We start from the raw sequence: 12,962 nt of genomic DNA on the forward strand, positions 1-12,962 counted from the left end.
CTGTGAGCAGAGAGAATCTATATTTACTATGAGGTGCTTGGCTGTTAGGAACAAATCCTGGCTCATCACACAAATGAGAGGCACAACTATCTCAGTAATGCTGGGCCACTTCCCAAAAAGGTGTCCAGACTCTCTTCCCTTCCTGCTCAGGGAAAGTCCAGGCTGAATTCACTTTGCCTCTGCTCCACATCTCACTGTGCCCTGCTTCTGCTTTCAAGGTCTCTACAATTACTATGATGATGAGACAGAAAAGCTCCAGGTGGTAGAGATGCCACTGGCTCACAAGCTCTCCAGCATGATCTTCATCATGCCAAACCACGTGGAGCCTCTGGAGAGAGTGGAGAAACTGCTGAACAAGGAGCAGCTCAAAGCCTGGACTGGCAAGATGAAGAAGAGATCAGTGGCCATCTCGTTGCCAAAAGTTGTCCTGGAAGTCAGCCACGACCTTCAGGTAAAGGAGGTCCTTAAATAGTTGGACCTTATAGTTCTTTGGGATGGGAGGGAAGCCAGAGGGATGGTGGGTTAGCTATGCCTGTTGCCCCTCTTCCCTCTGGCGCTGTGTCATCTCTGGGAGGGTTGCTGACCTCTTGTCTCCTCCTAGAAACACTTGGGTGGTCTGGGCCTGACAGAAGCCATTGACAAAACCAAGGCTGACTTGTCCAAGATCTCCGGCAAGAAAGACCTTTACCTGTCCAACGTGTTCCACGCCGCGGCTCTGGAATGGGACACGGAAGGGAACCCCTACGACGCCGACATCTATGGCCGAGAGGAGATGAGGAACCCCAAACTCTTCTATGCTGACCACCCCTTCATCTTCATGATCAAGGACACTAAAACCAACTCCATCCTCTTTATCGGCAGGCTCGTGAGGCCCAAAGGCGACAAGATGCGCGATGAGTTGTAGTTGGGTTTGTTTTGGTTGGGGTTTTTTTCCCAGAGCTTTGGTTTGTGTGTGTTTTTAGGGGGGCATTTTGACAAATGGGAAACACTATTTTGTATCCTTCTTGAACCATGGGTGCTATTCAGACCAGGGTGCATTGTGAGGAGAAACCAGCAGTACACTTTACCTCACCCCAAAATCCAGATTGCACAAACCCACCTCCAGAGAGGAGCAGGGGAGCCTGGGGGGTCACCGGGAGTCAGCTGGAGGTGGCCACGTTGAAGCTGAGCTTCTCCCTGCACTGGTTAAGCCTCCTGCTCAGTTCCTTGCTGCTCCACCAGCCCTGCCAAGGCACCAGCCTCCCATCCCAAACGCTTCCTTCCCACCACACGCTTAGCGCTGCCGCTCTTCTCCTGCCCGGGTGCCCTGTGGCACTGCTCCAGAGCTGTGCTCTGCTTCTCTCTTCTCTCTCCAGGGCTGTGTAACAGAGCTCCAAGGGCCAGTTGTGCAGTCCAGCCCCTGCAGGGCCCTGCAGCAGAGCAGGAGGCAGCACAGGAGAACACAGATTGTATGGAGTTGTGCCCTTCTGTCCTGCCTAGCCCTGTGCTCTGCCTTTGATGCTTCGACCACAAGAGCTCTTTAGGGGAGAGCATCAAAGCCAAGAGCACCTTGGATCAATACTTTACGGAAAACTAAGGGGTGTCAAGGAGAGCCCAAAACACAGCTTGGGTTTCTAGATAGAGTAACCTGAGGTCCCCTCAACACTCCACCCCTTGGGATAATTGAGGGGCCAACACTTGTAATTAAGCAGGCATTGTACCAGGCAGAGAATTCACTTTTCTTGCAAATGCTCTGCATCAGCCTGTAGGGCTGGGAAAGACTGTTCCCACTGCCAGGGCTCTCCCAGTTTAGACCAGAGCTGGTTCCAATCAGGTCCCTGTGGAGCTGACCCAAGGCACTCCTGGCTGGCTTCTCACAGGGAGGTGGGATCAGGTTCACTTCCACTTTCTTGCTTAATTAAACACAAAGCTTTGAAGCTGCCATTACCTGACTTCCTAATTACGCTCTGCTGAAGCTCCATGGTACTTTAGCTCCCTGTCTGCTGACCTGGATAAGGGGACCCTGAAAAACAAAGGTATTTATAGTTATATTTATGTCTGATAATTAGCAGGTTTCACAGCCTGATCCAGGCTATTCCTAACTTCACTTCCAGGGATATCATCAGGTCAGTACTATTTAAAGGAGCTGGTGTTATCCCAGGAGCATTGCAGCACTTGCCACGCACTGAGAGACACCACAAGGCAAATAGTGAGATTACGGAAATGAGGAAAATCCATACATTCCAATGGAATTCTCTGAAACTGGCATGCAGCACCTACATGGCTTTGCTTTATCTCCCTGCCAATTTTCCCTGCTGACATAGAAGCCCAATACTGCATATTCCCAGGTGCTGGGAGGCAGGAGGCAAGGCCAGGGATGTCCCCAGTCAGGGGACGCTTCCCGGTGATTCAGCGCACTGAACCCACACACAGAACGTTCTGGAGGCTGGGCTGGGGGGGTGAAAGGGGTGGGCAAGGCAAGAACACACTGTGGGATATTGTGAATAATTTGCATCATTTGGATGCAGGTGTCTGATGGCTTTTATTGTCTGTTCTTGTAATTTTGCAATAAAACTTTTTCAATGAATCCCTGGCAGGTGGAATCCCTTGTAGAGGAAAATAAACTTAGGGAGATTCCTTGCTATCCTTAAATCCAAGACACCCTAATGTGGCAACTTATGGAGTAAAATTACTCAATACACAAGATAAATTCCCATCAATCATGAGAAAGGAATGCTCTTAGCAGCTTTTCCCTTCACTGTTTTCTCCTGAAACTACAAATATCCAACACCTTAAATGCTCCACAGGTAAAGGACCAACGCCCTGTCCTGCTGGGCCATTTAGCAGGATAAAAAGTGAGCTGCTAACCACAGGAACCAGCCTTCCTGACCCTCTAAGCCAAAGTTCTTCCAGCTGGGATCCACTCTGGGGAAACAGAAGAGGAAAAAACTGCAGGCTAAAGATACCTTCCCCAGGTGGAAAATCCAGCAGTGGCAGATCTGCTAATTCATGTTCTCCCCCTGCTGGAAAGGGATGAACTTTCTGCCACTCACAAGCGAAACTACAGGCACATGTCCCCTTTTCCCTGGGCCTGGGTTGGGCAAGCTCACACATCCCTATATGGAGCTCCTCCCACACTGGAAAAGCACCAAGTACTTCCTGATTTTCACTAAATTGAAGTTGCTGAAGCCACCTCCAGCACCAACCACAGCAGGAACACCATCAACCTGGAATAGCAATACTGAAACTAAATTAAAAACTTTCCAGAGTTCCTTAGTTCATCCTACCCCCAGCTCAACTTCCAGGGCTTTTGTCCAAGGGAAGCACCCAAAAGATACAGAGAACTGAACCAGCTCCCTCCTCCTCATTTGGAGATTCTTCAAACAGCTCAGGGAGGTGGTAATTCCAACCAAGACACGTGGAAAAGGTGTTCAGCTCACACTTGCAGCCACAGCTTTTCTGGGCACCCTGTGCCAGGGTCTCACCACCCTCCCAGGGAACAATTCCTTCCCAATATCCCATCCAGCACTACCCTCTGGCACTGGGAAGCCATTCCCTGTGTCCTCTCCTCCATCCCTTGTCCCCAGTCCCTCTCCTGCAAGGGGCTCAGAGCTCTCCCTGGAGCCTTCTCTTCCCCCTTACTTGCACATCTCTTGACTCTACCACTGATCAGCACCAAGATTAACAGGGTAATGGACAAGGTTGGAGAGCTTTTAACCAGGAAGAAGTGGAGCAATCTCCAGGAAATCCAGCCTTCCCTGGGAGGCAGCAGGAGAGATTTCTAACCATCACCATGTACCACATGGGAATGTTTAAGAATTTAGAGACTACATGCAAAACTGGGTGTGACTTCAGATCTTCCCACCTGCACACATTTCCTGCTCCTATGATCTGACAGAGCCGCTTTGTCATCTTTTATATTTTCAGATTATTTCCAAATTCAAATTCATATAAAAAAATTAATGCTGCCATTAGTCTAATATATGTATTAACTATTTAAATCTGCACTGAATGGTGCACACAGAAACCTGAAATCACTCTGACATAGTTTCTGAAACTTAAAGAGATTCCCAGGTGTGCCAGAAAAGCTGGGAACAGCAAGGCCAAGGCTCCCTAGACAGACCAGTTCAAAATTCCAATTCCTAAGCTGCCAGTTCCTGCAGAGCTGCACATTTCCTAAGAACAGAAATGTGGATATGAAAGCTACTCCTTAACAACAAAGCTTACATGCAGCAGGCTTTGAATTCCTCAAAATGGAAACTCCTTGATCCTGCACATACATTGTGTACCTACCATGTGCCTGTCTCTTCCCATTCCTGCACCAGGCTTCCACCAGATATTCCCACCTCACAGCTCAGGACAGGTTTCAAATGCCGAGTGTCACTTTTGTTCTCACCCCCCAAATCCACACCCAAAGTTACCTGACCCTAACAGGAGCTGCTTTGGCCTGGACACTGCCAAAAAATCTCCCCCTTCTGGAAGCACTGGATATGGGACTGGGATGTCGGGAACAGCCACCAGCACTCCATGGAATGTGTGCTACTCATGAGCACCTAAACACAGGATTGCTGCTCCAGCTCCATCTATCATGGATATCAGTGTTTTATTTGGATTACTTTGTTTGGATCAGGTTCTGGTGAAGTTCATTCCAGAAGGGGAACACAGCAACACAATTCCTTCCCCACCAAAGGTGAGCGCAAGGTCTTCCTAGAGCACATCTTGAGAAAATAAAAAGGAAAAAAAAAAAAAAAAGAAAAAGCACCTTCACAAACACTGTCTTTTGTGATTTTATTAAGAGATGTTTTCAGGACAGACAAGCTTCTGGTTGCAGATGTTACAAAACCTACAACGAGAAACAAAACACTCAGTGAGCTGGGGCAAACTCTTTTCCATAACCATGATCCTAGCCCAAACCAAGAACAAACCAAGCTTTCCAATTAAACTGCATTTCTCATTTCCTGCTTTTAGGCCAGTGATCCCTCTTTTTCCCACTGAGGCAGATCTCGCCAGATTCCTTGGTGAGACTTCAAACTGTGATTACTTCCTTACAAAAGCAGCCTACAAATTGTTCTCATGTGGCTTCTAAGGCTATCCCAGAGTGGATCCTGGGGCAGGACAGGATGGATATATGAGGAATATATTCCCTGTGCTGCCAGCTGCAGTTGGTACAACACCAACACATCCAAGGCACCCAACCCAACTGTAGTAATGCAAGGTCTCCAAATCCATGCTGTAAAACACAACATGGAACAGATCCATCATCTCATCTCCAGAGGAGTGTTCTGAGTTGCTCTGACACATGCCTTCCTTGAACCCTGGCCCCTGCACACAGAGCAATGCTCAACCCCAACCCTGTGGTCATTGTGCTGGGCACAACACAGCACCTTGTCTTCCCAAAATCCCAGTTCCAGTGTTTTTGGTGGCCTGGAACTTTTTCTATGTGGATCCCCAGCACTGCTCCAGGCACTTACCCCTCAGGCAGTGGGCACTGGCTGAGGCATGGCTGGCTGTTCTGGTTTGCCACCTTTCTGCTCTGAAATAGGGGTGGTGGGCAAAATCTCTTCTTTGGGTTCCACGATGCTGACGTGGTCTGGCAGAGGCTTTTTGGGGCCAATCTTTCCACTGGGGTCCCAAGGCAACATAATCTTTACTTTGATTCCCAGTACTCCTGCAGAGAGTGACAGGACAAGGGAGACACAAAACAGATCAAGCACGTGTTCATAGGGATGAGCACCAAGGCTACAAAACATTTCTCTGCACATAGAAGATCTGCTGACAACACTGTAACACAGACATGCTACAGCTTACAAATCTAATTACTGTCATTTTCTATTAGTGTTGTAAATTCAGACAACTTAAAGTTGGATATCCAAAGTTACTCAACTCAGTGCCTTGGCTGACTGCGGCTCTACCTTCAATTCATTCTAAGCCTGCTTTTAAACTGTCCTCTTCCTCAGCTCATTTATCTTTATAGGAAATTTCACTTTTTTTTACATCCCTTCTCAGACAAATGCCTCTAAATCATCCAATGAGCAGGACATCCTGGCCAAGGCAGCCTTAGCACAGCACCACAGAACGTGGCACAGAGCAGGCTTGCAATGACACGAGGATGTCCCTTCTGACTCGTCATCGTATCATCACCGAAGGGAAGGTGGAGAACAGCTCTGGCTGTTGGGATCCCTACACCAGGAGTTCTGCCACTAATTAGCCCAAAGCCAGTTAAGACACACAGGTCATTTGTGTTTTACCAGGAAGGAGAACAAGTGGAAGCAAGTTTAGCTGGGAAGACTGTCTGACACTTGTAGCACTCCTGTTCTCTCTGCCCATCCTGAGGAGCCAGGAAAACCAGAATCCCAACTGCCAAGAGCTCTTAAACCCAGGCAACAGGTACTTCATCTGCAAGTTATCACCAGCCTCAGATGCCCCAGGACACAAGTGAATGGAAAATCTACAGCCACATTCCCAACTGGAAACATCCAAACACCACAGCAGAGAAGTGGACGACCTGGTATGACCACACTGGCTGCTGAAGGCCCCTTGGCCTTCCATTCCCAAATGATTTCTACCTGAGATGTAACATTCAAATTTCACAGTCAGAGTTCAGCTGCAAAAGCCCAAGAGAACAGGATTTTCAGAGCCTGAACTATCCACAGCAGCACAACTGAACTACTCTGTGAGATCAGAGGTGCATCAAAACCGTGTGAGTTTCTGTCCAGGGATGCCAGTGGGAAACCTCCACCCTGCAGGAATGGGATGCCAGGAGCTGAGACCTTTTCTCTCAGAAGTTCTAGAGAAAGAACCCAACAAAGCCGCAAAGGGATCCGCGTGCCAGGCACTCACCCTGCCGGAGCAGGACGTGACGCACGGCTGTGTCCACGTAGTAATTCACTGGGTCCCCACTGTGGATCATCAAGCCATCCACAAACTTCATGGATTTGGCCCGCTGACCTCGGAGTTTGCCGGACACGACGACCTCACAGCCCTTGGCCCCGCTCTCCATGATGAAGCGGAGGACACCGTAGCAGGCTCTGCAGGGAGAGGACAGCCAAGCCATCAGCCCACTCTGCCAGACCCACAAGGCTCCCTGGAGGAATTTTACCAATCCCAATCTCAGTTTTGTGTGTGTCAGGAGTGCAGCTCCCATCCCTTCTCAGACAAATGCCTCTAGATCATTCACTGGTGACAGGAGGCTGCTGCTGGAGGACCTCACGCAGCACCACAGAACGTGACACCGCGGAGGCACCGCCACCAGAGCCACCCGCTTCTGACTCGTCATCGTCTCATCACCGAGGGGATGTGAGAGCAGGGCCGCTGCCACCTGAGCACAACACAGCCACGAGGCCTGAAACGGTGTTTGTTTCATCCTCCACCCATTTATCCCCCAAGGAACACATGCAGCTTTATGCCACACAGACAACCTGTAGCCAGATACGCTCTTAATGCTCCAGAACTGTGAAGTGAAGTTTCAGTGCAGCACCACCAGGTTAAATCTTCAAACAGCAGAGGAGCTGTTTTTGGGAATGCTACTGGAATCCCACAGTTCCCCCACAGGCAGGCTGCTGTACTCACCTGCGCACAGCCAGCCCTCCCAGCAGCTTGTAGCGCAGGGACTCGGCCTGGGCGATGGCACACAGACCCCTCGTGGCCACCTTCTCGGCGTAGAGCTGCACAGGAGAGAGGCAAGCTCACAACAGGGCCCCTGCCCGGGTCCATCACAGAATCCCAGCACGCTTTGGCTTGCAAGGTTCATCCAGTGTCACCCCTGCCATGGCAGGGACACCTCCCACTGTCCCAGGCTGCTCCCAGCCCCAATGTCCAACCTGGCCTTGGGCACTGCCAGTGATCCAGGGGCAGCCACAGCTGCTCTGGGCACCCTGTAGCAGCTCCCCACCACCCTCACAGTAAATTTAACTTTTACTTTAGCAGAACACAGGAGCTTCATTCTGCTGTAGTCCCTGCATTCAGTCCAGTTACTCCTTCCACGTTTACAGGCAGCAGCTTTATCCTACATTCCCTTCCCTGTATAATCCAGCAGCACCGGCCAAGCTGGAATAAATGAGCACCACCCCAGCACACACATTCCCCCTCCCTCCCTGATTTGTTTTAGAGCAAAGAACTATTAACAGGAGCAGATTTCATGGAATAAAACTACTGAATCCTTTGGGTTGCATGGACCCTTCAAAGGACTAGTCCAACCTTCTCCTGCAAAAACACCCCTAACATTAAGGATCAAAAATAACTGGTGTGTTACTTTCTGTTCTGTTTCTCAAAGATCCTTCTGCATCCAAACAGTTTCTTTATAATTTATTTTGTACTTCAGCGCAGGAATATTTTTGAGGCCCAGTAACACACAGCCCAAGTTATCCTGAAACCACCCCTCAGCTGACACCATCCTGCCATCACAAATCCAGCTGCACCACCCAGGTCCTCAGGCAGTTTTACCTCCACGCTTCCCTCGGGGAATCCAAACCTCTTCTGCACCACAGCCGTCAGCTCCCGGATCCGGCGTCCCTTCTCTCCCAGGACATTCTGAGTTCTGTGGGAAAATAAGTACAGGACAACTGAGAAAAGTGTCCCCAGGAGTGGGACTGGAGCCATCCCAAAGAGCTTTCAGAGCCTCCCAGGTCAGGAAGGCTGAGTTACCTGGTGGCAAGGATGATAATCTCAGTCCTGGTCGGAGTGACCCGGACTTCCACGCCGGAGTATCCATCCTCAGCCAGTTCCCGAGTCAGGAACTCGTTCAGCTCAGCTTTGAAGATGCCATCAGCGACAAACTAAAAGACAAATGGACAAAGTCTGGGTCTTGTCACATTCTGAACTTGAGTGCAATTCACCAAATTCCTCCTGCAGCCTGACAGTCTCTCCCAACAACTTTCTCCTCCTCCGAGAGAAATCACAGAATACTCTCAGTTGGAAGGGATCCACAGGGAACACGAAGTCCAAGTTTTACATGAACAGCCCAGGGACTGAACCCATAACCCTGACTTTATTAGCACCGTGCTCTGCCCCGCTCAGGGTCCAGCAGTGGGGAAAAATGGACCCCCTTTCCCTAAAGTTCTCAGGAATAATCCACTCCTAGCAGGAGCCTACACCAACCACGGCCCGGCCACAGCCACTGTTCAGGCTGGGATCACGGCTCTCTGCCGTAATTCGGGAGTAATTTAAGGGAAATAATTAGGGAGCCCCACGGGAAGCTGCTGCTGGGACTCCTGACAGCCCAAACCTCCCTCTCTCCTCAGGACAGGCAGCGCCCCGCGCCCTCCCGGCCCACAGAGCGGGGCAGCCACTATCCCCAAACCCTTCCCACGGGAAAGCAAAGGGAAAACGCCGCAAATCCCGGTTCCCAGCGCCGCTCCGCACCTCCGAGCTCAGCCCCGCGCGCGGCCGTGAGGAAGCGCCCGCTCCATCCCGCCGCCATGTTCCCCGCCGGGCCCCGCGCCGCATCCGCCGCCATCCTCCCCCGTCCGCCGCCGCTCCCCGCCGTGCCCCCGCCCCGCCGGCTGCCGGGGCCGCCCCGGGCGAGGCGGCAGCGCCCCGCGGCCGCGGGGGATCCGTGCGGCCGCGCTCACCTTGCGCTTCTTGGAGATCTGCACCGCCATGATGAGCCGCGGCCCGGCGGAAAGGAGGGAGCGGGCCCCGAGGGCGGCGCTATATCCGCCTTCCGCCGCTCCCCATTGGCCGGCCGCCGGCACCATGGCGGCGAGCGGGGCACGATGGGAGATGTAGTCTTTGCCACGCCGCCATGTTGGGGAGGGCTGAGGCCTGTGTATGCCCCAAAGCAGCGTTAAACGGACACGAGAGGCAGCAGTGCATAAAATAAAACAGATAAATGATAATCCGCCCCGGGCTTACACCTGGGGACCTGCTCTGCCCAGTCGTTGCTGTCAGAGTGTGCTCTGCTGTTATCCAGGAACCACAGCATGGCTTGGTTGGGAAATGACCTTAAAGCTCAACCAGTGCCACCTCTGCCATGGCAGGGACACCTTGCACTGTCCCAGGCTGCTTCCAGCCCCATCCAGCCTGGCCTTGGACACTCCCAGGGATCCAGGGACAGCCACAGCTGCTCTGGACACCCTATGCCAGGGCCTGCCCACCCTCATGGAGAACAATTCCTTCCAAATATCCCATCTATCCCTGCCCTCTGGCACTGGGAAGCCATTCCCTGTGTCCTGTCACAACACATTTTTTTATTTTTTTTTTTAAATGGTTTAGGGATTGTAGGGGATTACAAAAATAATAATAATAATAATAACGTATAGAGCTGATGTATGGCCTCTAGCAAGCGGATATTTAAACTGCATTTTATCCTGGATGTTATTATGGTTTGCAGCTAGACCTGATAAGCTTAAAGGCCTTTTCCAACCCAGGTGATGCTTCTGACTACAGCCAGAGCAGCAGCAGGACCAGCAGAGCAGCTCCCAGCCAGATCCCATCCTCTTCGCCAGGGAAAAGCCTGCTTTGCCACTAGATGTCAGTGCAGACGGTTTCCAGGCTGGGAAAAGCCTCTTCCCCAGGATTCACTTACCCAGAACGGGAGGGATGGCACTTGGCAAAGGCAGGCGGTGGTGGCGGTGAGGAATTGTCCCCTCCTGCCACCAAGCAGCTTTGTCTGGCTTCTGGCGTGCCCAGCCATGCTGCCCCTGCTCTCCCAAGATTCTCTCTCCCACACAAAACATCGGATTTGGGAGAAGTGTCCAGCAGCTGGGTATATCTCTGTGCAGGGATTTGAGCCCTATGAACTGGGCCCCCAAATAATTTGTCAGGGAAGACCCTCTCGAGCTGCACAAACCCCACTCCGCTGTTTTCCGACATGGGAGCATCGTACTTCCAGAGCAGAAAATAGCTGCCCAAAATAATCTATTTTTTAGGCTGAGTTTACCCAGGCAGGGCTCACCCAACATATTTCTGTATCCTATAAAGACAGTGAAAGGCACAGCACGAGGAAGAAGCCTGACCCTGACACGTGTCCCCTTTTCCATGGCCTATTAAGGACAAACTATGTGTGGTGTCAGCATTTCAGGGTCAGCACCCAGGGCTGGAGCTGGGCACAAAGCCGGGGCCTGGGTGGTGTTTGGCACCAAGGGAATGTCCCTGTGCCCCCAGATGTGGCCTGTGGGCTCTGAGCCGTGGCCTTCACAAACAGGGACATTTCAGTGCCTTCCCCAAACAGCAATGTGGGATTCCTCCCCCAGCATCAGCCATCCCTGGCTGCAGCCCAAGTCAGCCCCGGGTGATGCTCCCAGGTGCTGGGAATGGATTCTGGGCCAATTGGAGATGTTCCTGCTCAATTCACAAAGGTTTTAAAGGACTTTAAAGGTCCCTTCCAACCCGAGCCATTCTGTGATTCATCTCTGCTCCATCCCTGCTGAAATGGAGGCTGGCAACATCCCAAAAAAGCTGTGACACGCCAGCACCCCTCTTCACAGAGAGCTCAGGTGTGGTCCCAGTGGCTTCCCAGGCCCAGCAGTGGCTTGGATCTGCAGCAGACTTGGGATTATCCATAAATTCCATGGATTTTCTCAGGTTTCTGTGTCCTGACCCTTGTGGACTGCACCCCTGCTGTTTCCCATTTCCCACTTTTTTTGTGGAGCCTGCCATGAGAGGGCAGTGGCTGCCTCGCCACAGGCACAGGAGCTCCTTTTGTCCCCAGTGGGGACATTAAAAATGGGGTTGCTTCAGCCATGACCCTGCCTGGCTCTGAGCACATCCCAGCTGCCCTTGGCTGGCACTAAACCCTGGGCTGCAGCCCCTGCTGTTGCAGCAGCACTCAGATCTCCTCTTGGACCGTGCAGCCACAGGCAGGAGCAAAGTCAGGGATGCAGGGGAAGGATGTCACCGCGGGATGCGGCGCTTGGCAGCAGCAGGAACCCCCCGTGCCCGTGGGGAGGGCCCCTGGCAGGTGCTGGGAGGTGGTGCCAGGTTTCCTCGCTGTGGGGGACACGGCTCGGAGCAGGTTTGGGAATTGGGAGCTGTCCTGCCTCTCCCCCCAGCTCCATTCACTGCCCAGACAGCAACATGGTTTATGGCAGCTGAGGGCCATTGCACGGGCTCAATTAATCCAGTATCCCAGCATTTTCTCCCCAGGAAGCTGGCTCCTGTTCAGAGCAGGCAGGAGGGAATGGCAGCCCTTTGCAGGGAAAGGGCCAGGACAGCCAGCAGCTTTCCCAGCTTGATGGCACGCTGGATTTGGGGATAACCCCTACTTTCTGTGGGCAGTGACAAAAGGTGGCATTGGGAGAGAGTCTCCTGCCTGGGAAAGCCCCCGACTGCCACTGCTGCTCCCAAAATAAGGGATATTCTGCCAGGGACTGTGCTGGCTCTGCAGGAGGATCAGGGAACAGCCGTGGGGTCATGAGAAATACAAACTGGTACAGACAGAAGCACAGGGTCTGCCCATTCCTGCTGTGCTCCCTCAGCTCAGACACCTGCAGGATTTGGGGTGACACACTGGGTTCCCATGCCAGACCCCATCACCTCTGTGGATATGCCTGAGGAATTCAGGAATCTCCCTTGCAGGAGGCCTGTTCCTTAGGATTTCTCTCTGTGCAAACACAAGCCAGGGAGCTCCAGGGGGATTTGGACAGCCCCATCCCAACCTACATCCCACCCCGTTTTAGTGCAGGAAAGGACAGAAAACCTTCCAAATCACCTTCCCTACAACCATCAGAGGCACTGCAGAGCTAATGAATTTTCCCAGGGAGTAGCTGTGGAAAATGAAACCTGTGGCAGAGATGGACAAGATGAGATAGTTTGCATTAAATGAATGGAGATGGGTCCTGGAAGGTAATTCCAGCAGAGATCAGATGAATTGCGAGCACCAGTTGTAAAGCATTTGTAAAGTCTGACTCAGACAGGACTTTTACTGCAGGAGATGGCTGTACTCGAGTTTACTGCTGCAGTTGGAGCAGCTGCTACTGCCCAAGCTGTATAAACCCCTCACAGAGTTACTCACCACTCCCTGGCACCTCTGGAAATCTTCCTGG

General features: G+C 51.9%; 2 protein-coding genes and 2 non-coding genes across 5 annotated transcripts in view; 1 reads left to right on the plus strand and 3 right to left on the minus strand.

Moving 5' to 3' along the window:
- The window catches only part of SERPINH1 (serpin family H member 1), a 6,592-nt gene extending 4,026 nt beyond the window's left edge, over positions 1-2,566 (plus strand). For both annotated transcript variants that reach the window (XM_015635716.1, XM_015635722.1), the window contains exons 4-5: positions 219-451; positions 602-2,566. In XM_015635716.1, the coding sequence (XP_015491202.1) occupies positions 219-451; positions 602-904 (536 nt within the window). In that variant the 3' untranslated portion in view covers positions 905-2,566. The remainder of the gene's footprint in view (positions 1-218; positions 452-601) is intronic.
- Positions 2,567-4,750: 2,184 nt separating this feature from the next.
- RPS3 (ribosomal protein S3) lies at positions 4,751-9,632 on the minus strand. The gene is made up of 7 exons (XM_015645117.1): positions 9,549-9,632; positions 8,623-8,753; positions 8,422-8,515; positions 7,549-7,643; positions 6,820-7,007; positions 5,451-5,647; positions 4,751-4,822 (listed from the first exon to the last, which is right to left on the minus strand). The coding sequence occupies exons 1-6, from the start codon at positions 9,576-9,578 to the stop codon at positions 5,454-5,456; spliced, it is 732 nt and encodes a 243-aa protein (XP_015500603.1). The 5' UTR covers positions 9,579-9,632; the 3' UTR covers positions 4,751-4,822; positions 5,451-5,453.
- Positions 5,977-6,125, minus strand: LOC117245366. Its single transcript, XR_004500004.1, has one exon. It is a non-coding gene; the product is annotated as a small nucleolar RNA SNORD15 (small nucleolar RNA).
- LOC117245341 lies at positions 7,125-7,271 on the minus strand. The gene has a single exon (XR_004499970.1). It is a non-coding gene; the product is annotated as a small nucleolar RNA SNORD15 (small nucleolar RNA).
- Positions 9,633-12,962: the final 3,330 nt, after the last annotated feature.

Source organism: Parus major, chromosome 1 (assembly GCF_001522545.3).
Source record: "Parus major isolate Abel chromosome 1, Parus_major1.1, whole genome shotgun sequence".
NCBI classification, from domain to species: domain Eukaryota; kingdom Metazoa; phylum Chordata; class Aves; order Passeriformes; family Paridae; genus Parus; species Parus major.